Below are 23,397 nucleotides of genomic sequence, written 5' to 3'. Positions count from 1 at the left end.
ATACATGTTTCTGTTAAAAAAAAACCAAACCCAAACCCTTATTTAATATGTAGTGTGGATTTATTAACATTGAGCACAAAGTCAACAGCACTATAACTGATGAGTAAATGAAGTTTATCTAACATATTTTTTCCTGAAAGACATCACAGCCTCAATACATTTAGGAACACTAGACAGTGCTTCAGCTGGGGCCATTTTAAAGAGCACATCATCAACAAAAAGTACAAAAATGCAAAAAAAATGTGGCACTAAATAGACTGTGAAGAGGCCACTTGTTTACAGCATGAGAGCTGAGACAAGCAGCAGAATGTCGCTCTGTTTGACCTCAGCTGGGAATATGCACAGAGGGCAACACAAAATTTTCACTGATGTACACATAGGCATGTTGTGAATGACTGCAAAAAAAGCCTCCAGTATTGATTATTGCATTATAAATAAATTTTAGTGAGTAGGCAAATTTACAAATATAGAAGCTGCAAATAGTGAGGATCAACTGTATTTGTTTATGTGTTGGACTTTTTCACTAGCCTGAGAGCGTCTTATAGGAAGAGTTGATGTCTGTACCCAGTATCTTGTCTTTGTCCCTTCACATTCTCTCCTCTCCTCACCCTGCCTCTGTCCCTGGAGATTGACCTCTAAGGACTACCCTACAACAGCTTCCTTGTCCTCTGGCTTCCAGTTGGGTTTGACCAACAAGCCCCAGCAGCTGATGAGAGAAAGGGAGGCAAATATGGAAGGATGTTTATTCCCCTGGCTTGAGTCTTTCCACATTCAAATGACCCCTCCCTCTCCTGGTCTCTTCAGGCTTAGGGATGGTATCTACTTGTTTCAGTCCATTTGGGCTGCTATAACAAAATACCTCAGGCTGGGTAATTTATGAACAATGTAAAATTTTTTCTCACAGTTCTGGAGGCTGGAAAGTCCACAGTCAAGGCACCAGCATATGTGGTGTCTGTTAGGGGCTGCTCTCTGCTGCACAGATGGTGCCTTGTCACTGTGTCCTCATATGGCAGAAGGGTGAACTAACAGAATCCCTCAAGCCCTTTTATAAGGGTCCTAATTCCATTCATGAGGGTAGAGCCCTCATGACCTAATTACCTCCTAAAGGCCCCACTCTTACTCCTACTGGATCAGGGATTCAACATGAATAAATTTCAACACAAATTTTGGAGGGTCACTCAAACCATGGCACTACTCCTCAGCTGGTATTTTCCTCTGTGTCACTTTCTAAGTTTCTCCTAAACCTGATCACTTTATAAGTAAGCTGTCCTTGAACTATCCTAATTTGAGTGTGAAATGTTTGGTCCCTAACTCATAAGATATCTTATTAATCTTTTCTGACCATGCACTTAACAGAGGACCATGGGAGATAAATGATAATTACATATGAAATAAATAAATGATCTCTAAAACTCCTTCTGACAGTATCTGAATGATTCTGTTATCCTATAAGCCAACTATACATCATGCCTTTGGGAGAATCTCAGTGCCATTGTAGATATACTCATACACTCACACACCCAGTGCTGGCACCAAGGAGTAGCTCTGGGGAGCAGGCTTTGGTGCATGAAATTTTCAGCACCTTTCTTATAGCCGCTGCAAATTAATATATATCCTAAAGTAAAAACGTGCTTAATGTGCAAATGCAGCTTCCAAACCCAACCCTCTCTTCCTGATCATGTCATCTTCCCAAGCCCCTTTAACTATGGAATCCAGAGCTCCCCTGTACATGCTGACACATACACTCCTCGTCTTGCTGAATGGGATACGTTCTGTCTTCCTCACAATGATGGGCTCATGTGATGGGAAATTCCAGGGAGAACAGGGTCCTCTAAGAAGCAGATCTGTTCATCCAACCTGCTTTTGAAGTTTCCCATGTGGATTATTTTGCCAGTGAGAGACAGGCCCAGAGGAGAGTCCTAAGAAGAACTGAGTGGAAGCCACAGGCTTTCTCAATCATGCCTAATGGTCCCCTGATGCATGAACTGGCTCCTGCAATGGACATGAGTATTTGGTGAACTGAAAAGTCCAGAGTGCTTAACATACCCAGACCACAACAACCCAGCACTTATTTCACTGGGATTTTAAGAGGGAGTGGAACAGCTATTCACTACTGTCCAACAGTGACTGAAAAACTCCAAATTACAATTTTCACATGTCACCCACACAGCAGATGACAGTGAATGAGTATGAACGATACTCTGGTACTGGGAACAAGGCAAAAATCATCTCCAATTTTGTTTCTCTTCCACAATCTTTGCCTTTCTCAAATCTATTCACCATGCTGCTGCCAGAATATATTTTAAAATGCAAATTTGACCCCTCTCCCTGTTTTACAGATCTTTTCCACCTACAGAGTAAAATTCCAGCTTGTCTTTTAAAATATGGTCCTTGACTAGATTTATAGCCTCAGTTTCAATTTGTCCACTCTTTCTATCACCCCACCCTTACTGAGAACACACACACACACACACACACACACACACACACTCTCCAGCAACAGTGAACTGATAATAGCTTCCCAATACGTTCCATTCCCTCTACCTAGAAAGTATTTCTCTTATTTCCACCCACTTTCTTACCTAAAAACAACCATAATTCATTTTTAAAACTAAGTTAGACATTATGTCCTCTATGACAGTGCTTCTCAAACTCTAATGTGCATCTGATTACCTGTGGATCTTGTAAAAATGAAGATTCTTGTCCAATAGGTGTGGATGAAGCCTGAGAATGCGCATTTCTCACAAGCTAGTGATGCTGTTGCTGATGGTCCAGGGACCACACTTTGAGTAGCAAGGCTCTAGGAAGTCTTTGCTTATGTCAACCTTTCCCCTGATAGAGCCCCATCACTTTTTCTGTGCTCTTCCCTTTTTTGACCATATTTCTGTTTTTGCTCTAATTGCTGTATAATAATTTTACTTGTTTATATGTCTGCCTTCTCAGCCACACCAGGAATATCTTGAAAGTAAAGACTGTGCCTTTTTCATCTTTGTTTTCATGAGGATACTTACATGGTGCCGAGCATATGACACAAAGGAAGCATTTGATATTTACTTGTTGAATGACTGTTGTTGAATGACATGTAATCGCTACTTGTCTGTGGAAGATGAAACCATGCAACCATTTTTACTTAAAAAGTTCTGGAAGTTTGCCATTTAGATAAATACAGAACTCAGGCCATACACAGCATATTTGTTAAAACATACAGGTTTATTTGTTATATGCAGCTTTTAACTTTGTGTGCTCTATAAAGGGTAAGAGATATTTGTAACATCTTTATTTTGAACACCAGCAGTAACTGTACACTAATAAATATTCATCTGAACCAAATATAAATACATAGTCTCAAAAAGTACAAAATGCAAAATGCAGCTAGAACCAAAACCTTGTATAGGGGAATTCTCTGTGAACACAGGGCCCCATTTTCAAAATGTGAGAGGAAAAAAACCAGTCAGGAAGCCCCTTTTGTAGGATAGGACACTGAGAGGTGAACTATCTACACATGTTCAGTTAAGGCCCCAACAAATCTGAGCTTAAAAAAGATAACACCATACAGATGGAAATTTTCTAAACCAGACCACAGAGATCAGTCAATTATAATGTTTTCCTTCTAGGCTGAATGGTCCAGAAATCATCTCTAATTAAGGGTTCCAAAAGAAAATGTACAAAATGCTAAAATGTAAACAGGGATGATTTGGGATGAGTTGAGTAAGATGATCTTCTGCATGACAGAGGTTTATCTTGAGGCTCCCTGTTTCACAATAATTATAGTGAAAAGTTGTGCATTTGAACCTCAAACCAGTCAAAATATCACATGACTTAGAAGAGCTGATGCAACACCATCCAATAACGTCTCTATGAGCTTTATCTGAACACTGTATGAAAATTAAATCTCTCTTACATGAGGGAACACTCTTTCCTATAAAGTGTCCAAGGAGACTGTAGCTCAAAGTTGGAATGATAATTAAAGGACATATTTATACTTCTGCAGGAGAATCTTTTAAAGTTGCTTTGAAGCTCGTCTATAAATGGCTTCATACAATATGACTCTGGTGGGATGGGAAAATTAAAGGCTTATTTAACTGAGTAACTTCAAAGTCATTAACTATGACCAAGGTGAGGATGCAGATGAGGAAAAAAAAGATCCTATTCCAAGTTGGAGGGCCATACCAGCAACCACAGAGGCCCATACAAGGGCAACGTTACTGGCTGGTGGTGCTACATTGACTTCTTTATTGGCTTTCTATGTCTTTTCCTTCTTCTGTATTGATCTCCTTTGCAACGCCTTTCATTCTCAGTAGGAGCAGTGTTGAGTAGGAATAAAGAATCTGCATTGGACTCGGATAGATTTGGGCTAGAATCCTGGTTCTGTTCTTAGTTCTGTCACTTTCAGCAGGTGTGTTGAGTTTTTAAAGCCTCATTTCCATTATCTGTAAAATGAGAATAGTAATACTATTTCCCGGGTTGGTGTGATTGCAGGGTGGACTGGGATTCTGCAGGAAAGTCTCATAGCTCAGGACATATCTACTTCACTTATACAAGCGCTCAATCCACGGTAGGCACTCTTTTACATCTTGGAAGCCCACCAGTCAGTGTCTGCCTCAGTTTCCATCCAGATGGTTTGGGCAAAAACAGCCTCCTTATTTCTCTCCTAGAATTTTAAGAGCCTTGAGGTCTCAACATTAAAATTGCTAAACCCTAGGGCCTAAACAGGCTTCAATTTCTCTGTAAGGCCATACTGATCAACACAATGCTGCCCTCTGTTGATGAGAGTGGGATAGTGCAGAGAGGAGTCCGATTCCCAGAGCCCAGAAAAAAGAATGATTAAGTCTCCAGCCAGAGACGGTATTCAGAAGTAATCATTTACTCCCAGGAGGCTGGTGGAAGGATTCTGTGCAGAAGAGGAGGCACAATCACCTGCATAGCTTTGTACAAAAGAGTGAGCACTGAAGTGGTAAAACCTAAGGCCTTTTTTGGTACCAGTTGGTTCCCCACCATCAGATGCCCTCTCCTTTCTGCCCAGATATCAGATACCCAGTTCTCCAACTGTGGGATCTGAATTGTTCACCCAATCCATACAATGGAGCTCACCATGCTCCCTTTGAGGAGAGAGGTGGCAGTGTACCCTGTGAAACCTCATAAAGCTGCTTCTCAGAATATCCAGCCTTTGGTGTGAGCAGCCGCTCCCTCATTCTCTAAGGCAGGAAGCTGTGGCTGGCAGCCTCATGGCAACAGAGCACACTCTTTCTGACCTTCGTTAACTCACCGGTTTTCCTAGAAAAGGAGTGATGCTCCTGTTCCCCTTGGCTGCACATCCTGGGATACTGTATTGTTGGGTCAAATAAAAAGTTTCTCAAACCATAAACTTTAGATCCATGTTTAAAATGATAATAAAAATAATCTGGGGTTGTACCCCTGTCTCTTCCTATTGCTAAGAAGTGCAAGAAATGTTGCCTGAAAGCTGTCAGACTGAGGTTTGTGTGCCACATGTGACAAGAAGCTAGAGGGAGGGCAGAGACATCACCACTGTCCTGGCCTGACTCCCAGTTCTGTGGCTGACCCTCTTGCCTATGGCCTGGCTGCCAGCCTCTGTCAGGATGTTGCCTCCGTGGCAGCTCAGGGACTGGAACCAGAGGCCAGGCTGCATCTGCAGAGTGCTGGGCTGGTGGCAGCTTTTAATGCTCTATGGAAGAAAAACATTCTTCCTCCATTCAGGATCTGCCCCCCCGTGGCCTGGCACTGAGTGTCCACTAAAGTCCTGATTCTGCAATTTCAGCCAGTTGACCCAACAGTCTGGAGAAGGGTGGCCGGTCTTCTGGTCTCTGGAGAGGAGAAAAAAGAACTCTGTGAGTTTCTTGTACTTGTATGTCATAGCCAAATCCAAAGCAAATCAGAATTCAATAGCAGTATTCTCTGCTGATTCTTAAATATGCTTTCATGTAGATTGTATTGGAAGCATTGTGCCTTAGTTAACAGCAGGTATTCTGGAATCAGAGTGCTTAGTCATAAATCTCAGCTTTACCACTCATTAGATGTGTGACAATGAGCAGGTAACATAAGCTCTTTGAACCTCAGTTTTGTCATCTGTAAAGAGGGGATGATAATAGTATCTACCTCATACAATTGTTTTGAGAATTAAACAAATCATACATTAAAATGCATCATAAAATTAATGCTAAATAACACCCCAAAATGAAATATTTAGTTATAGATCTCATAAAACATGTACAGGATCTATATGAGGAATAACATAAAATTCTTTTTTTTTTTTTTTTTTTTTTTGTCGTTTTTTCGTGACCGGCACTCAGCCAGTGAGTGCACCGGTCAGTCCTGTATAGGATCCGAACCCGTGGCGGGAGCGTCACCGCGCTGCCAGTGCAGCACTCTACCAAGTGCGCCACGGGCTCGGCCCATAACATAAAATTCTAATGAAAGAAACTAAAGAAGATCTAAATAAATAGACGGATATTCCATGTTCATGGATAAGAAAACTCTATAGTGTTAAGATGTCAGTTCTTCCAAATTTGATCTATAGATTCAACACAATCACAATCAAAATCCTATATTTTGTGAATATTGACCAGCTGACTCTAAAGCTTATATGAAGAGGCAAAAGACCCATAGAGCCAATACAATAATGAAGAAGAACAAAGTTGGAGGATCGACACTACCTGACTTCAGAACTTACTATAAAGCTGCAGTAGTCATGAAATTGTTGTATTGATGAAAGAATAAACAAACAGGTAATGGAAGACCAGAGAACAGATATAAACCCACATAAATAAAGTAAACTGGTCTTTGACAAAGGGTCAAAGGAGAAAGGGAAGTCTTTTCAACAAACAGTGCTGGAATAATTGGATATCCGTGTACAAAACAGTGACTCTAGTCACAGACCTTACACCTTTCACAAAAATTAACTCAAAGTGGATCACAGACCTAAAGGTAAAAATGCAAAACTGTAAAAATTCCATAAGATAACATAGGAGAAAATCTGGGTGACCTGGGTTTGGAAATGAGTTTTTAGATACAACACGTAAAGCACAACTTATGAAAGAAAACTTTGATGTTGAACTTTGTTAAAAATAAAAACTTCTGCCCCTCAAAAGACACTGTTATGAAAATGAAAAGACAAACCACAGGCAGGGAGAAAATATTTGCAAAACATATATCTGATAAAGGACTTGTATCCAAAATATACAAGGAATTCTTAAAACTCAACAATAAGAAAACAAACAACCCAACTGAAAAATGGACAAAATATCTGAACAGACATTTCACCAAGAAGATATAGAGACGGCAAGTAAGCATGTGAAAAGATGCTTAACATCATGTCATTAGGGAAATAAAAATTAAAACAATATTGCAATGCTATTACACATCTATTAGAACAGCTGAAATCCAAAACAACAAAGTATCAGGAATTCTTACTGCTGGTAGGAATGCAAAATGGCACAGCTACTTTGGAAGACAGTCTGGCTGTTTCTTACAAAGCTAAACATAGTCTTACCGTATGATCCAGCAATCACACTCATAGGCATTTAGCCAAGTGAGTTGACAATGTATGTTCATGCAAAAACTAGCACATAAATGTTTATAGTAGCTTCATTCATAATTGTTAAAAACTGAGAGCAACCAAGATTTCATTCAGTAGGTTAATGGATAAACAAACTGTGGTGTATCCATACAATGAAATATTATTCAGCGATAAAAAGAAATGAGCTATCAAGCCATGAAAAGAAATGGAGGAAACTTAAATGCCTATTACTAAGTGAAAGAAACCAGCCTGAAAAGGCTATATACTGTTTGATTCCAACTATATGACATTCTGGAAAAAGGCAAAACTATGGAGACGGTAAAAAGATCAGTGGCCACCAGCAGTTTGGGGATAGGGGAGGGATGAAGAGGTGGAGCACACATGACCTTTAGGCCAGTGAAACTATTCTGTGTGATACAATAATGGGGGATACATGGCATTATGTCAAAACCCAGAAGCACAAAGACTGAACCTGAATGTAAACTAGGGACTTTAGTTAAAAATAATGTATCAATAGAGGTTTGTTAATTGTAGCAAATGTACCACACTCATACAAAATGTTAATAAACAGGGGATACAGGGTGCAGGGGAGGTGGGTATTTGGGAACTCTGTACTTTGCTCAATTTTTCTGCAAATCTAAAACTTCTGAAAAACAAAGTCTATTACTTTAAAAAATCAATAAAATATAGTTGAAAAGGAAAAAAAAGAAGTGCTAAATAAATGTCAGCTATCATTATTATTTTTGTATTTAATCCTTATGAAGTGGATATGATTTGTTTTGTGCTCTTGTTTATATCTTTATTGTTTATTTCACTGTTTTTGATTATAAAAACTTTATGAACTTACAGATCAAGCATTATTTAATTACCAGCAAGAAAAAGGAAATTCGAAGAATTGTCCAAGATTAATGATAAAAAAAAATGGTAAAGCTGAGACAAAATACAAGTGTCCTATATTTTTTGTGTTCTACCTTGTCGTCCTTCAATGATCTGAAATTTTATTAACTCTCTATTTTAGTAACTTTCCACTTTGGCTGAAATTTACAATTTTATAACTCACCAAAGGACATCTAAGATTCATGTCCATGTGTCTCAAGGCATAGCCTGTGACCCAAGCATGAGATAATTGAGCCATTTGGGAAGGTGCTGAGAAACTGGATCCCCACTCTGAATTACCAAATGAATAAATGAACTTTAATTAAACCATTTTAATATTTTCACAGCACAGATGAACTTTTGTCTCTTAATTAATAGAACTAACTTCATGTATTTTTAATGGCTTTATGATGTTATAGATGGCTTTTTTTTTTTTCTTTTTTCAAAAAATTGAGGAGGGATCAACTTTTTATACTTTAATGATTTTATGATTTAATTTTTTTTGTCTCTTAGAATATTGAGAAGGGAGTTGATATAGGCCTTACCCCATCCTCCTCTCTGAAACTATGCTTATGACATTGACATCAGATATAGGAAGTCAAATAATAGTTAAGGTCACTGTCAGCTTCTTTAGGAAGGGGGAATCTATCCAGTTAATAGACCCTCAAGGTCATGTTCTTGCTAATCTATTTTAGTCGTCCCTGCTGCCACATCCTTCATCCTTCTGAGAGAGTTCCTTTCTCTAGGGAAGGAGGCAGGATCTGAAAGTGCATATTATAACACAGGGGGAAGTCACTTCCTCTACTGACCTCTTTCCAGCAATGATTCATGATCTGGTAGATAAGCGAGGAGGCCAGTCGGGGCTTATATAACCGAAATCCAGTACTGATGTCTTCCACCACCTCGGAGTTGCTTCGGTTTTCATATGGGATTTTACCTTCACTGAAGACTTCCCACATTAGCACACCTGTGGGAAATGAGCACAGTGCAGATAATGACAAAGTCACAAATAGCCAACCAACAACCCTACCTCTAGATTCAAATCCCTACCTTCAGAAGTACAATATCAAGCCTACCTGAAGCTTATTAGGCTTGTCCTATTTTTAAAGAACTGAAATCTTCCAACCATCCTAGTGTCAAAGAATTTTCAAGCTCAGCCCTTTGTCATATCTAACTCAAATATTATGATTAAGAGTTGCAGGGGAAGTAAACTCAGAGGTCTACACCCATGATGGGAATGAATGGAGTGGCTGAGGTGTGATGCAGTAGGGTCTGGTCAGGACTGTGGAAAACTGGAGGTCAAAAGTTCTGTTTTAAGGGGACAGCTGTGATTTGGCTCCGGCCAAAATACAGCCCATGGAAATGAGGGCTCAACATTGTCACATTTTCTAATTTTTTAAAAGAATTCAGAAACTGAGAGTTTAAACTCTCAGTTTAAAAGTATGGACTCAATTTGTTTTTAAAAGTACTATGTAGATTGAGCAAAACATATCTTCAGGTTGTCTATTTTTAATCTCTGATTTAATCTCTTTCCTCTTCTGCCCTCAGTAGAAATGTCACACCCAGCTTTATCTTTATGATGTGCTAATATATTCATAGCCTGTCAGAGAAGAAAGAGAGATTGCAGGTGACCTAACCCAGTGCTTTCTGAGATATATTCCAGAGAACCTTGGCAGAGTTTCCCAAAGTCTGATTCCCCAAATGCCTAAATAAAAACACCTCAGGAGTTTGTTCAAATGGCAGATTCCTGGGCCCCAGCCCAGACCTAGTGGTTCAGAATTTCTAATGGGTCCTCAGATGTGGCTCAGGAGTTGGAAATTCAGAACCTGACTATTAAGACAGTTCAGCATGGAAGATGCCAGGATTTCTAATCAGATTTCTTTTGACAGGGGGGTGCTGCTGCTAAAACATGGTTTAATAACAATTGCTTTAATATAAACCTTCTAATGCATAGATGAGAAAACTGAGTGAAGCTCAAAGAGGTTACCTGACTTGCTCGAAACAGCACAGCTAATTAGCCTAAAAACCTAAAACGTATGACAGAGTCTGACGGGCTGAGGCAGGCATGAAGCTCTTGGCCCATCCAGATTTCTGTTGCTCAGGCTTGCCCCTCCCCCCCTCCCAGTTTTCTCACACTTTTCCTCACTGAGTCCTTTCTACTCTGCATCCATCCATCAACCTCATCTCTGGACTGTCTTCAAATAACACGTCTTAGCCAGGGACGAATTTCAGCCCAACCCTGTAATTACAAGATGCAGCAGAAAATTCCCAGGCTGACATCCTGTGGCTGAATAAACTTCATTCAGAGTCAGAAGGTGGATGTGTCAATGTGGCCGTTGCCCAAACATCTCTTTATGGGGCCCTGGCTTGGGGCAGGGTGATCAGCTTCTTCACCGCAGAGAGATGGCCCCACATCAGCCCTAACTATCTTAGTTATACACTAAGGGAAGAGAAGAGGCATCCCAGAATGCCTTCTGTGCAATTTCTTCCAAGTTCATTTTGCAACTTAAACCTGGCCTACAAAGTAGCATCCAGGCCCGGTGAATAGGATACTGTTTTAACGAACAGATCCGAAGGACTCATCATTATAACAAACCACTTGGCCCTTGGAAATAAATACTCTAATATGCTGAGGAAGATTTTAAAACCAGTTCTTCTCCTAAGGCATTTAATTAGCCAGTTTCCTCCACTTTCTATTAGTAAACCCTTGGCAAACTTTTTCTTCATCTAGAACAAAAAAATCAATCTGCAAGCAGTTCCTGTCCAAAGAATAACCCTTCTTGTACTCCAAATTAAAGAGGTTGTCTGGTATATTTTTGTGCATAAACTATTTAGTATGCACAAATTATTATTTAGGGTGACATGACAAATCCAGCAAGAATTTTTAGTTTTTCCTGGCATACCAACATCATTCATTCATTTATGCTCACTTGCGCTTTTTAGAAATTCTAATTCTTCACCATGGCCTGCCAACTTCATTACCTACTGTTCTTCCACTAAGTCAGTACCCTCTGTTCTTTGGACATATCAAGCTTTTGTACTTGCTACTCCCTCTCTCAGGGACACTGTTCCCTTGCTTTTTGAATGGTGACAACTCACTCTCATCATTTAAGTCCCTGCTAAAGAGTCACCTCCTCAGAGAGGCCTTCCCAGACCACACTAGTTAAAGCAGACCCTCCCTCTATCCCAGTTACTCTATCCTATTGCTATTTTATTTTAGTTATAGCACCTAATTATCCCTGCCTGACTTAATCTTATATCCATTAGCTTGTTTATGTGATTGTTACCTGTCTTGCCTCTGCTCTAAAACTTAGCTCCAAGAAGATAAAAGTCTTTTCTGTCCCATGCACCACTGCACCCTCAGCACCCCTGGCATATAGAAGGTGCTCAGTTAACTGTTGTTGAATGAAGGAGGGTAAAGTGTGGGAAAACAATGTTGGACAAACCATGTTTGCTGCCTTCAAGGGGCTCATCTTCAAATCTCTGGACTCCTCTAGCTTTTGACCTCATAGCAACTGACACCAGAATCCCGTTGCCACTTTTATTTTTACCTCTCCCACCTTTTCAAAGATCTCCAAGAACAAATACAATAATGAGGGCCCCTTTGTACTTCTCAGGGCCATTCTTCACAGACCCTCAGTGGGATGTCCTCATGATACAGGTTTCAAGGCAAGTGGCATGTGACAAAGAAAACAGCTGGCCCCCAGTCCCATGTTGTGTGGGGATGGGGCAGGATGACACTCACCAAATGACCACACATCCGACTTGCTGCTATAGCGACTGAAAGAGAAAACTTCCGGGGATGCCCACTTCACCGGGAATTTGGTGCCTGTGGAACTGGTATATTGATCGTCAAGGACAAACCTGGGGGGAGAGCACAGGGAGAAGGTTAGAATGTTCGGGGGCCTGACTCCCATTCCTGAGACTGCTGGCACTGCATCTCATATTACCTTGTCATCCCAAAGTCGGACACCTTGATGACTTGGTTTTCTCCTACCAAACAATTTCGGGCAGCCTGGAGAGGAGACAGGCAAACAAAAGGGAGAGGAAACCTGTTGGTGGGTAATCAGTAATTAAGGAGTCTCCTATAATCACAGTCCTTTACTGTGCTGTGTGCTGTTGCACGAGGGCATCGAGGAGCTTTACAAACGTTAATTAAGCTTCACAAACGCCTTCTGAAAGTTTGCTAGAAAGATGAATGTGCAAGATCCGTTATTAGGATAAGTGAGTTTATCTTCATTCCTGGATCCTAATTAGGGGAGAAATCCATGCTGTTGTCTAACTAACAATATGCTCGAATGCAACCTGATGCAATATGAAATGTTAACGTTAGGGGTAATATGAAGAAAATGTCTCCCATTTGACTAAAATAAGAATGTTTTGAAGTTGTTATTAATCCTCTTAAAACTATTCCTCAATAGGGAGGGTACCTGACCCCTAATTAGTGTCACAAAATGGTGCATTGGAAGGGCCCTTGGAAAGCAGACTCTGGTGAGTTTCAAATTTTAATGTGCCTACAGATCACATGGGGGAATGTATTAACATAAATATTCCTGAGCCCCAGCCACCAGAGATTCTGAAGGTGGTTTAAGGGTTATCCCATGTGATTCTGGTAGATCTTTGGATAACACTTTAAGAAAAACTGTGCTTGGCCATTTCTCTCATTTTACCAGGAGGAAACTGAGGCACAGAGAAGCTAAGAAGGTGTGGCTGTTATCTCCATTTTGGAAGAATTTAAACTGAAACTCAGAGAGTGAAAGTGGGAGGGAGGGCTAGGATTAGAGCCCAGGTCCAAGTTCTCAGAATGCCCCTTCCTCCTGGGGCCTCCCAAAGTGGGTGGAGGAAGGAAGAAGGTGAGAAAGGAAGGGATCTGTGACTGTTCATTATGACTGCATTCCCTGTCTGGGTAGCTCTGTGTTTCAGCGGGACATGCCCTTTCATGCTGGACTTGTAGGTGTTCATCCCTCATGCTCATACCAGGTCTCTGTGGATAACACACGCCTCTTCCAGGTAGGTCATGCCCTCGCACACGTCCAGGCACATGCCCAGCAGCGTCTCTGCAGCAAAGAGCCCCCGCTGGCTGCGCAGGTAATCCGACAGGCAACCATGCTCCATGAACTCAAACACCAGGCAGATGGGGGCCTGCTCCAGGCACACTCCATAGAGCTGAACCAGTTTGGGATGAGAGAGTTTCCTGGAGGAAAAAGGCATGGGGTAAGATGACCCAAACTCAGTCTCCCCAAAAGTGCTGAACATTTTATGGCACCAAAATAGCTGATGTTTACCTTCAGCCAACTCTTGGTTTTGAAAACAACATCCACTCCCTCCCCAAATCAGAAACATGTCATTTGAGCCAAGATCTGAAGGATGGCAGCCAGTATATGTGCAGATGAACAGAGGTCAGTGTGGCTGGCACGTCGTGGACCAGAGAAGACAGGAATAGGAGATGAAACTAGGGAGGTGGGCAGGGCCAGACCATGGTGGGCCTTGAGGACCATGGTAAGGAGTTTCATTTTATTCTTTGTGCAATAGGAAGTCACTGCTGGGATTTGAGCAGGGAGGTGGCACCACATGGCATTAGAATGGTATTCAGAGAACACAGCACAGGGTATCCTCCCCAGGGGTCTGTGTACCCTTGTTTTGGCCACTTACATCATGATTTCAGCCTCCTCTATGAAGTCCTCTTCTGACATCGCCCCTTCCTGGATGGTTTTGATGGCCACCTTATCCTTGTTGAGCCAGTAGCCAAGATGCACCAACCCAAACTGCCCACTGCCGATCTCCTGTACAAAAGTGAGCTCTGAAGGATGGATCACCCATTTCCCTGGAAGAAAGAGAGAGGGTTTTCCAGTCAGCAAGTAGTAGATACTAGGTGTAGGGCTACCAGGGGACTATATAGCCCTACTAGAATTTTAGTCTATTGTTAATGTAACTCAAAGATGGCAAATGGTGCAAGTTCTAGACTTAGAACTATCATAAGTAAATTGTTATCTTTTCCCCAGATGATAACACAGGATATGCATTTGAAACCATGAGCACTGTGTGGGGAGGTTACATGGAAAGAAGAAAGAGGATGGCATTAATCAAGATATTAAAGAAAATAAGTGAAGGGTTCTTGTAAAATCCCAACCATTTTCCATACCTGATTGTAAATTTTTTATTGTGATTTTTCACATAGAGCAAATTTCATTTGAGCTGATCTCATTCATTCACTCATTCTGTTAAATTAAGTTTGGCCTAAAGGTTTCTTCAGACATAGTGAACTGTAACCTAACGTGATGTGTAAACAGACTGTAACCCACTCTTGTAACAAGTAGCCGAGTCTCAGCCAGTCACAGGCAGCCAGCTGTTGAAACCATGTACAGATAAGGCAAACACCCAGCTGTAACTGATCCAACTGCTTCTGTACCTCACTTCTGTTTCTGTATGTCACTTTCCTTTTCCCGTCTATAAATCTTACTGATCACAGTAAGCAGCAGCTCCGGAGTCACTCTGAGCCTATTCTGGTTCTGGTGGCTACCCAATTCACAAATCATTCTTTGCTCAAACTCTGTTAAATTTAATTTGTCTAAAGTTTTTCTTTGTAACAATTCATTTATCTATCAAGAGCATCCACTATGTATACAGCACTCTGCTAGGCCTTAGCAGGGGTGGGGGTTAAAAAGGTGGATTCAAAGAAGACTTACAGAGGCACAAGCCAGCGCAGTCTGGCACGTGATAGGCTCTCAATGAGTGTTTAGTAAAGAAATAAAAGGATCTGAGCCTCAGTTTTCTCACTGACAAAATGAGTGGGCTGACCAGATAATCTCTGAGATCCCATTCAGTATGGACACATCAGGATTCTGCAGTTGTTAGAATAACCTTATTTTCGTAAAGAGGCTATAAGAGGCATTATCCTTTCCCGACACTTGGTCTGGTACTATAAACAGGCAGATTTCTACTTCTTTGAATTGGAAACTAAACAACAAACAGTACTGAGTACCCACTGTGTGCAGACATAGTACTGGTTAGGGATGAAGAGCCCGTGGCCCTTTACAGACTCTGCTATGCTAACAAACACTTATAGATGCCAACAGCCCTTATGATAGATCCGTACCCGACAAACTAGATGATACAAAAGTTCTAGAAGATAGGTAGAAACACAGTGCTAAGGCATTGTTTTCTAATATTTTTCTAATAGCATTTAGTAGAGTGCTTTGCACAAAGTAGGTGCTCAATAAACACTTTGCTGATGACCTCTTTATTAAGACCAGTGGACACTAATTTGACCTAGATACATGTGCGCTTCTCTAATTCACACGTATTATAAATGTTCATTAGTGCTGCCATCTCCAGATATATAGTATACCTGTTTTAATGGTCACTGGAAGTCTGGGGAACAGTTAGGTTTATGGCAAGTCCATTCAGAATTTTCCCCAGACCATTAGGGACATGAATTTTAGCTCAAATGTATAACATTCCTGGTTGTGCTGCTCACCATATCTCAGCCCTGCCGTGACCGGGGCTTTCTGGCTACTGGAACAAACTGGATACCGCAGTCGAGTGACCAGGCCTGGGTTGATTGAAAAGCCAAAGGCAGTGGTTAGGCTTTGCTGTAGAAACCTTCTAAGTTAAACAATCAGTGAAAAATATAATACGATGCAAAAGCTACTTTTAGTCTGGAAAACAAATCCCGAAGCCCAGTCACTGATATCACACTCCCCTTCAGAAGATTCATAAGCATAGGTGGCAGGCGGTGAAATTCCATGATTTTCTTAGCAGAGTTTGCTAATGGAATAATCAAATATTTGGCATCCTTTTCTATTTGTATATTTAGTTATTATTTATGTTCAGCTTCTCTGACATGAAGAAACCAGGGTGGACTTTTGTCACATTCCACCATGTGTCCTGCGAGGGTACCCCTCTGGCTTTGTCCTGTAGATCTTACCTCCGCCATTGTGTTGGTGATAATTGATGAGGAGAGGGATGGAATCAAACACATACTTTTCAGCTACATAGTATCGCTTGGGGTTGTCATTTGTTTCTTTGATGTGATAATGCTTTATACAGGGATTGTTCTCACTAAACAAATGAAACACAAAGGCAGTGATTATTAAGACGCAATGTTGAGACACAAAAATGTCGACTGGTAACAGATTCTTATTATCTTTGTTTCATAACCTCTCACAAGGATGGCTGATATATATTTTTTTCTTTTTTGCTGAAGCATAAACTATACATATTTGTTGGATACAAAGTTGAATATTAATAGTTGTGTACAATATTTGATGGTCAAATTAGGACAGTTAGCTTATTTGTCATTACAATATGTAATCATTCTTTGTGTTTGTTAACCAATTTCTCATTGATTTGTCTATCAGTCTTGACAGAATGGACCTGGGTGCCAGCAGTGCTGTGTTAAGAAGGACTCTGAGGCTGTGTCTTGATCCAGTTGAAAATAGTGCTATAATGGATTGGTGATGTTTCTTCCATGGACACGAAGTGGGGAAATGGGATTATATGTGCTGCATGTCTGCCTTCCCTGCTCTGTGGATTTAACTAGTTGTTAGCACCTGTTGAGAATGCCTCTCTGGCCCCTTCATACTTATTTCACTTTGTGCAGTGAAGAGTTAACATAGCAGGCCTGTCTGCTATCCGTAGAAAGGCCTTACATGGTTAGCTTTTGGCTTGTGTTTGGAAACAGATTTTGGGAGGGCACTCACTATTCCCTAATTGATAAGGGTAGCTGGTAGTGCCTAAACTGTCTGTATAAACAATGTGGTTTATGCTGAAAACCTGTTTTCCTTGTGGGACTCTGGAGTTTTGGTATGTGCTAGGCAGAGGATGTCTACGTAACCAACCTTCAATGAAAACCTGGGTGCTGAGTCTCTAATGAGCTCCCCTGGTAGGCAATACTTCACAGGTGTTGTCACGACTCGTTGCTACAGGAATTAAGCATGGGCTGTGTCACTCCACTGGGAGAGCACTCTTGGAAACTTATGTTTGGTTTTTTTCTGGGTTTTGCCCCACATGCTTTTTCCCTTTGCTGATTAGGTTTCGTATTCCTTTGCTACAATAAATCTTAATAAGTCTTAGTACTGGGAGTCCTCCTAGTGAATCACTGAACTTGGGGTGGCCTTGAGGACCCCGAAACAAACTTGAGCTCTCAATCCTCCATTGTACCTTATAGGGTTGCGGTTACTCTCCTCACTGTCTCCCAGCCGTGGTAGAGGCCTGAACCCGCTTTGGTGGGCCTTGTGTTCTTTCCCATCCCTGGACAGTGCCTTCCCTCTTTCACCACCTGCTAAACCCTGCCTGTGCTCCAGGTCTTTCTCATGTCCTTCATCTTCCAGCAAACATTCCCTGAGGACACCTTAAAAATTATTTTTCTCTTCTCTTAATTCTTACTGCACTTTGGTCATTGCCACCTGTTTAGTTCTTATTGATTTTCTGATTAGAAGAGAATTTGAGACCCAGATAGGCTCTTAGATGTCATTTTACAGAGAAGAAAACTGAGGTCCAGACAGGGCCAGATAGGCAGGGAGGGTGTTGCAGTCATGCTGGCTTCAGCATGAATGTGGCTTGACCACTTTAGTCCCATTGCCTCAGGGACATGCCACCAGCTTTTTGAGACTCAGTTTCTCTGCTCAGTTTCAGGCCCTTTCCAGGGTGTTGATTTTGCTGCAGGGCAGACGGAGGAAGAACGTTAAGCTCCTGGTTACATAAGCGGGGGCAGGGAGCATAGGAACACCTGCCTTCAGGGCTTGTTAGGATTTAACATGGACTAGAAAGACCCTGGCACAGGGACTCAGTAAATGGTAGGTGGTTTGATTAGCAGAACCAGAACTGGAATTCTTGTATTTTCATTTCCAGTTGGAAATCTCTTTTCTGCTACTCTCCATATTAAATTCTATACTCATCAAATATAGGGACAAGTATTTTATTTCTTTTGTTTTTTGGTGGCTGGCCAGTGTGGGATCTGAACTCTTGACCTTGGTGTTCTACAAATATTTCATATCTTTAGAGCTCTGAAATCAGGAATGCTAACCAAGAAGAGAGCCTGGCATCTAGCCCCACCCCTGTCACTTTCTAACTATGTCTCTTCAGTTCTGTCCTTGACCTCTCTGGCCTTGGTTTTCTCAGAGAGAACAGGAAAAACATACCATCACTAGTGAGCCTCTTTCATTTTGCTGTGTGTCACTGTCACTCACTCACCTCAGAGGTGTCCCTCCCCACTTTGCTGAGCTGAGATAGCGTAGCACCATACCTTACAATAGCCTTGGTGAAAACAGACAGGGTGTATGTTCCTGGAGTCCTGGAATCTCGTACCATGAAGGCTCCTTCTTTCCCCTGGAATGATTAGAAAGAATGGAGGGTTAGTGATTTAAGGAAACCAGGCTCATGCACCCCGCTCCACTTTCTTGCCTGTGGAAGGAACAGAAATACTGCAGGCCAGCTTGCCATAGAGCAGACCTTTAGTAACAATGGCTACCATGTCATTTATTCTATTAATTCAATAGATATTTTCTGGGCTCCTAGGTGGATCAGTGGCTATTCTAGTGCTGACATTAGCCATGAATGAAGACAGACAGGCACAAGTTCTGTCCTATTAGAGTTTACCATGTACCAGACTTTTTACAGATATTTTCTAACCCTTATGACACTGCAGTCTAGATATCATTATCCTCAATTACTAAGAAGGATGCTGAGCACCAGAGAGCTTAAGTGGCTTTCCCACAACCCACAACTGGTGAGTGACTGAGTTGGGATTTGAACTTCGGCATGCGATCCATGCAGATGCTCATTCTATTACTCCGAGATGCTTCCATTCAACAGATGTTAGAAGCCACTTCTCCATTCCCCCACAAGGGCACAAAGCTTTCTGTCGTGGAAGCATAATCAGTTCCATAATGTAAATATATTTTTCAGGCCCTTTCCAGGGTGCTGATTTTGCTGCAGGGCAGATGGAGGAAGAACATTAAGCTCCTGGTTTCATAAGGGGGGGGCAGGGAGAAGGGAGCACCCCAAGAATGTACCTTTCATCACCCCAACAATTTTACCAGCACTGAGGAAATAAGCACAAGCAAATGGACACACCAGTTCATTCATTCCTGGTGGAAATTTTAAAATCTCAACTCTGTTTGAAGTACTGCATGTCTAACATTTTGTTTCTATCCAGCTATAAATCTGTGCTGGTAACACTTGTAAAGCCTATTTGTGATTTACTTAACTTTAGATATAGTAGGGCCATGAGTGAAGGTCAGAGCTAGACAGGAGCCTCATGGAAAGGGCATATACTTGTAGCACATGGATCAAAGTATATAAACACAAATCTCTCCATCCCCCAACCCCAAAGGTGGGTTGTCTGCACACACACACACACACACACACACACACACACACACTCACACACACACACACACACACACACAGAGGATCATGCTAACTGTTTGAATTCTAGACTCTCAGGGTTAGAATGAACATTATAAAGATGATCTACCCCAGGGCTACCACATCTTGTGCACCATTAACATGTAAGGCCTGGTTAATTCTTTGTTGTAGGGTCTGTCCTGTGCATTATAGGATGTTTAGCAGCATCACTAACTTCTACTTTCTGGATGCCAGAAATTGCCACGTGTCCCCTGGGAGATAAAAACCACCTCTGGTTGAGAACCACTGATCTAACTCAATTCGCTAAGCTCGTTTGTCTCAAATTTTGTGGATCATCACAATTTGGAAGAAACTAAAACACAAAACTAGACAAAACAAGACAAAAACAAACAGCTGGCCATGCTCCCCCACCCACATTTATGCACTAAGAATCTCCAGCTTTGGGACCCTGGTACCTGAATTTTTTAAAAGTCTGCCTTGTGACTCTCATGGACATTCAGGTTTGGTATCTGCTGACCTGACTGAACTCTTTATAACTATCTTAACAAGTAGTCTCTGTCCCCCAAACGACACTGATGTTAGAAATCTCATCCTTGGGCAGAGTCATAACTGCTTCCTGTCACTTGGCCCCAACTCTGCAAGGGGAAAAGGGTGGGGGGACAATTGGCCCTTACATCGTTGTGCATTCTTTTGCTTTTTGTTTTATGGCAGCTGGCCAGCATGGGGATCCGAACCCTTGACCCTGGTGTTGTAACACCGTGTTCTAATCAACTGAGCTAACCAGCCGGCCCCCTCATTGTGCATTCTTGCCAAGCCTATCGTTTACTACATAAACTCCGGGTTCAAGTATTTAAAAGTTAGATTTTTGAAACCCCCAAATTCCTCTTATCTCTGCTGGGAGTTTCAGGAGTGTATTTTGAAATTTGAAACCGAGACTTGATCTCTGTTTTTCAGCTGTGGCCCCTTTCCCAAGGCAGTGAGCTTGCAGTTCCCTAGCTGCTGCCTGAGAGTGTGGGGAAGAATCGAGCGAGATGAAGAAAGTCACTACATTTCTTTTTCTAAGGTGAACTGAAATGGTACAAGTATTCTGTCTTTTGCACACACTGAATTTACTTTAATTACTTTTTATTTCATGGATTTCTTTTTAATTCAAGAGAACAAGTTTTAAATCTTTGGGAAACAATAATGCAACCTTGTGCCTATTGTCAACCTCCTTGTGGAACTCTTCTCTACAAGGTCCTCTGTGCAGAATCTTGGGTGTGGTGAGGACAGAGAAGATCTGACCAATTTTAATTTTCCTTTTCTCAGATATGCATGTAAACTGTTTATCTAATAAAATATAAAGACCCTTTTAACTTTTGCTTACAGATCATCATTTTTAAAAAAAAAAAACTTAATTTTTCAAAAATTAGATTTGTTCTCTTTGGGATCTGTTGTTTATTCAATTTCTGAAGTACAGGTGATATACGGAATGTCAACCCCCCCCCCCCCAGGTTATTTCATTAGTCTTTAAAAATGGCTTTTAGAGTCCAGGGTCTATAACCTTAGCCACTATGATAGAGCTGGAGTGGGAGAGAAGATGCACGAACACCGTGATAAAGAGTACTAAAATAAGACAAAATAATAGCAAGTAGTGTCTCCAACTCTTCGCATGTGTGTTGGTTTTCTAGGTTTGCCATAACAACATTTACTAAGCATTTGAGATATTCATTAAGTCATTCAACAAATATTCATTGAGCAACTACTTTATGCTAGCTATAGTTTTTGGTGCCTAGGTACAGCAGAAACAAGATAAAGGGTTTATATTCTAGTGGAGAAACACATATAGGGCAGTACACCAGGAGCTTTAGTTAACAGAAAGGTGAAATGAATCAACTCCTCTCTTTAGAGTCCTGTACTTATATAAGAAGACTAAATACACCTATGAAACAATACAGCTATTGTTTCAAACAGTATCTAAGAAAAGCAAAAAATAGCAAGAAAACATCATTCAATTCTAGCTTTTCAGAATCTGGGTGAAATCTGACAGAGACTCACTAAACTTTGCCCTCATATTTACCTAAGGGGGAGATGAGGATTGGTAAAATAGATCAAAATATTAGGAAAGAGGAATGTTTCAACTGCCTAAGCAAGTAAAATGTGCCCCAAAAGAACTGCTGTAAAACAGGAATCATTAATGTGGGCTGTTTTAGTGCTCCACAGACTTCATTAACCAACGTGTGATTGAAAATAAAACTGCACTTGTTTAAAAACAGTATAGTTCAGATTTTTAATTAATTTTGCACTCTTGTCTATTAGTTCTTATTATTCAAATTTGCTATGTTATCCAATAACACAGGCTGGGGGACCAGGCGCTGCACTGGTGACACATGCAACTTGAGAAAATACAGATTCCCGAGAACTAAGTGGAGATTCTGATTCTGGAGATCTGGAGTGGGCCCTGGGAATCTGTATCTTTAAACGTTTCCCAGAAGTTCTAATGTGTGACCCATTGGGAACCCCAGGATATGATTAAGTGCTTGATGTAGAACCAAAGAAAAACCAGGGTCCAGTAACGACTCGGCTCAATTCCTCTTCCTCTATGAAATCTTTCCCAATTCTTTTGAGTTTATCTTAGATTATCTTTTCTTTCTTCAGAGTTTGTCTGGTTTCCCAACATAGTCCCAACGCCATGGACTGCGGTCAGCTGTGTTGGCCACGGGACCAGGAGCAGAGTGGCCATATGAGTGCTGGGTAATTGTCATCCCTGATTTAGTTCAATGCTCATTTCATACTCATTGAGAAACTGAGGCCCAAAGGGAAGAAGAGATGTCCTTAAAGTCACTCACTGAGTTGGTGACAGAAAGGGGACCAGAATTCAGCATTTGTCCCATGATTTCTCTCGTCTCATCCTTCTCTCCCTTAATAATCCTGACATCCCTGGGTTAGATCAGTCCTGGGGTTCATACTGCATGGCTTTAGAAAAAAAATAGAATAACTGTTGATTAAAAATAAGTTAAAACGAGTGCCATATTTCCTCTGAACCAACCCAGGCAAAAGCTGAGTTATAGCCAACCTAATGCAGACAGAGAAGTAAGCCTTGATGGCTCTCTGGGGTCAGCCATCACAACCAGTAAAGACCACTGCAGCTGTGGTGATGGTGGCATGTCAATACCAAGGCCTCCCCAGGTTTCTTATCCTATGGTTTGCTAGTTCTATAAACCCCTAGAATATTTTCATCAGACATGAAAACCATTATTAATCTACTATTGGCATAAACCACAGCATGGCAGAAAAAACAATACAGTTCATTTTATTTTAAGTCAAAAGACAGGTTAAGGAGACTTACTGTGTCCAAAAGAAGTTTTTCAGCTTTGTCTCGGCTGATACTCTTATTGTACCACCTGAAAGTAAGAAAAAGTCATATGTCAATGACATTTTTAAAAATTTCATTACTTAGAAAAGATAATGCTAGAAAATCATGTGGCCATTTTTTGTTTCTACCAGTGCTTTCAAACTCAAAGGCAAAGGTGTGATCCATTTCCAGGTAGTAAAATGTTTAATTGGAGAGAAACAAATGAAACAGAATTGACAAAATATTGAAAATTGTTGAAGCTGAGTTTTGGGTACATGGAAGT

General features: G+C 41.1%; 1 protein-coding gene across 1 annotated transcript in view; it reads right to left on the bottom strand.

Moving 5' to 3' along the window:
* Window positions 1-5,750: 5,750 nt before the first annotated feature.
* Window positions 5,751-23,397, bottom strand: part of ITK (IL2 inducible T cell kinase) — a 54,131-nt gene continuing 36,484 nt past the window's right edge. Inside the window, exons 8-17 of the mRNA XM_063086764.1 lie at window positions 23,109-23,163; window positions 18,657-18,739; window positions 16,338-16,471; window positions 15,888-15,962; window positions 14,063-14,234; window positions 13,388-13,604; window positions 12,361-12,425; window positions 12,156-12,274; window positions 9,220-9,377; window positions 5,751-5,822 (exon numbers count right to left, since the gene is read on the bottom strand). Coding sequence (XP_062942834.1) covers window positions 5,751-5,822; window positions 9,220-9,377; window positions 12,156-12,274; window positions 12,361-12,425; window positions 13,388-13,604; window positions 14,063-14,234; window positions 15,888-15,962; window positions 16,338-16,471; window positions 18,657-18,739; window positions 23,109-23,163 — 1,150 coding nt within the window. The remainder of the gene's footprint in view (window positions 5,823-9,219; window positions 9,378-12,155; window positions 12,275-12,360; window positions 12,426-13,387; window positions 13,605-14,062; window positions 14,235-15,887; window positions 15,963-16,337; window positions 16,472-18,656; window positions 18,740-23,108; window positions 23,164-23,397) is intronic.

Source organism: Cynocephalus volans, chromosome 2, assembly GCF_027409185.1.
Source record: "Cynocephalus volans isolate mCynVol1 chromosome 2, mCynVol1.pri, whole genome shotgun sequence".
In the NCBI taxonomy this organism is placed as follows: domain Eukaryota; kingdom Metazoa; phylum Chordata; class Mammalia; order Dermoptera; family Cynocephalidae; genus Cynocephalus; species Cynocephalus volans.
Note: the sequence above shows the minus strand (reverse complement) of the source record. Positions and strands in the feature narration are given on the sequence as shown.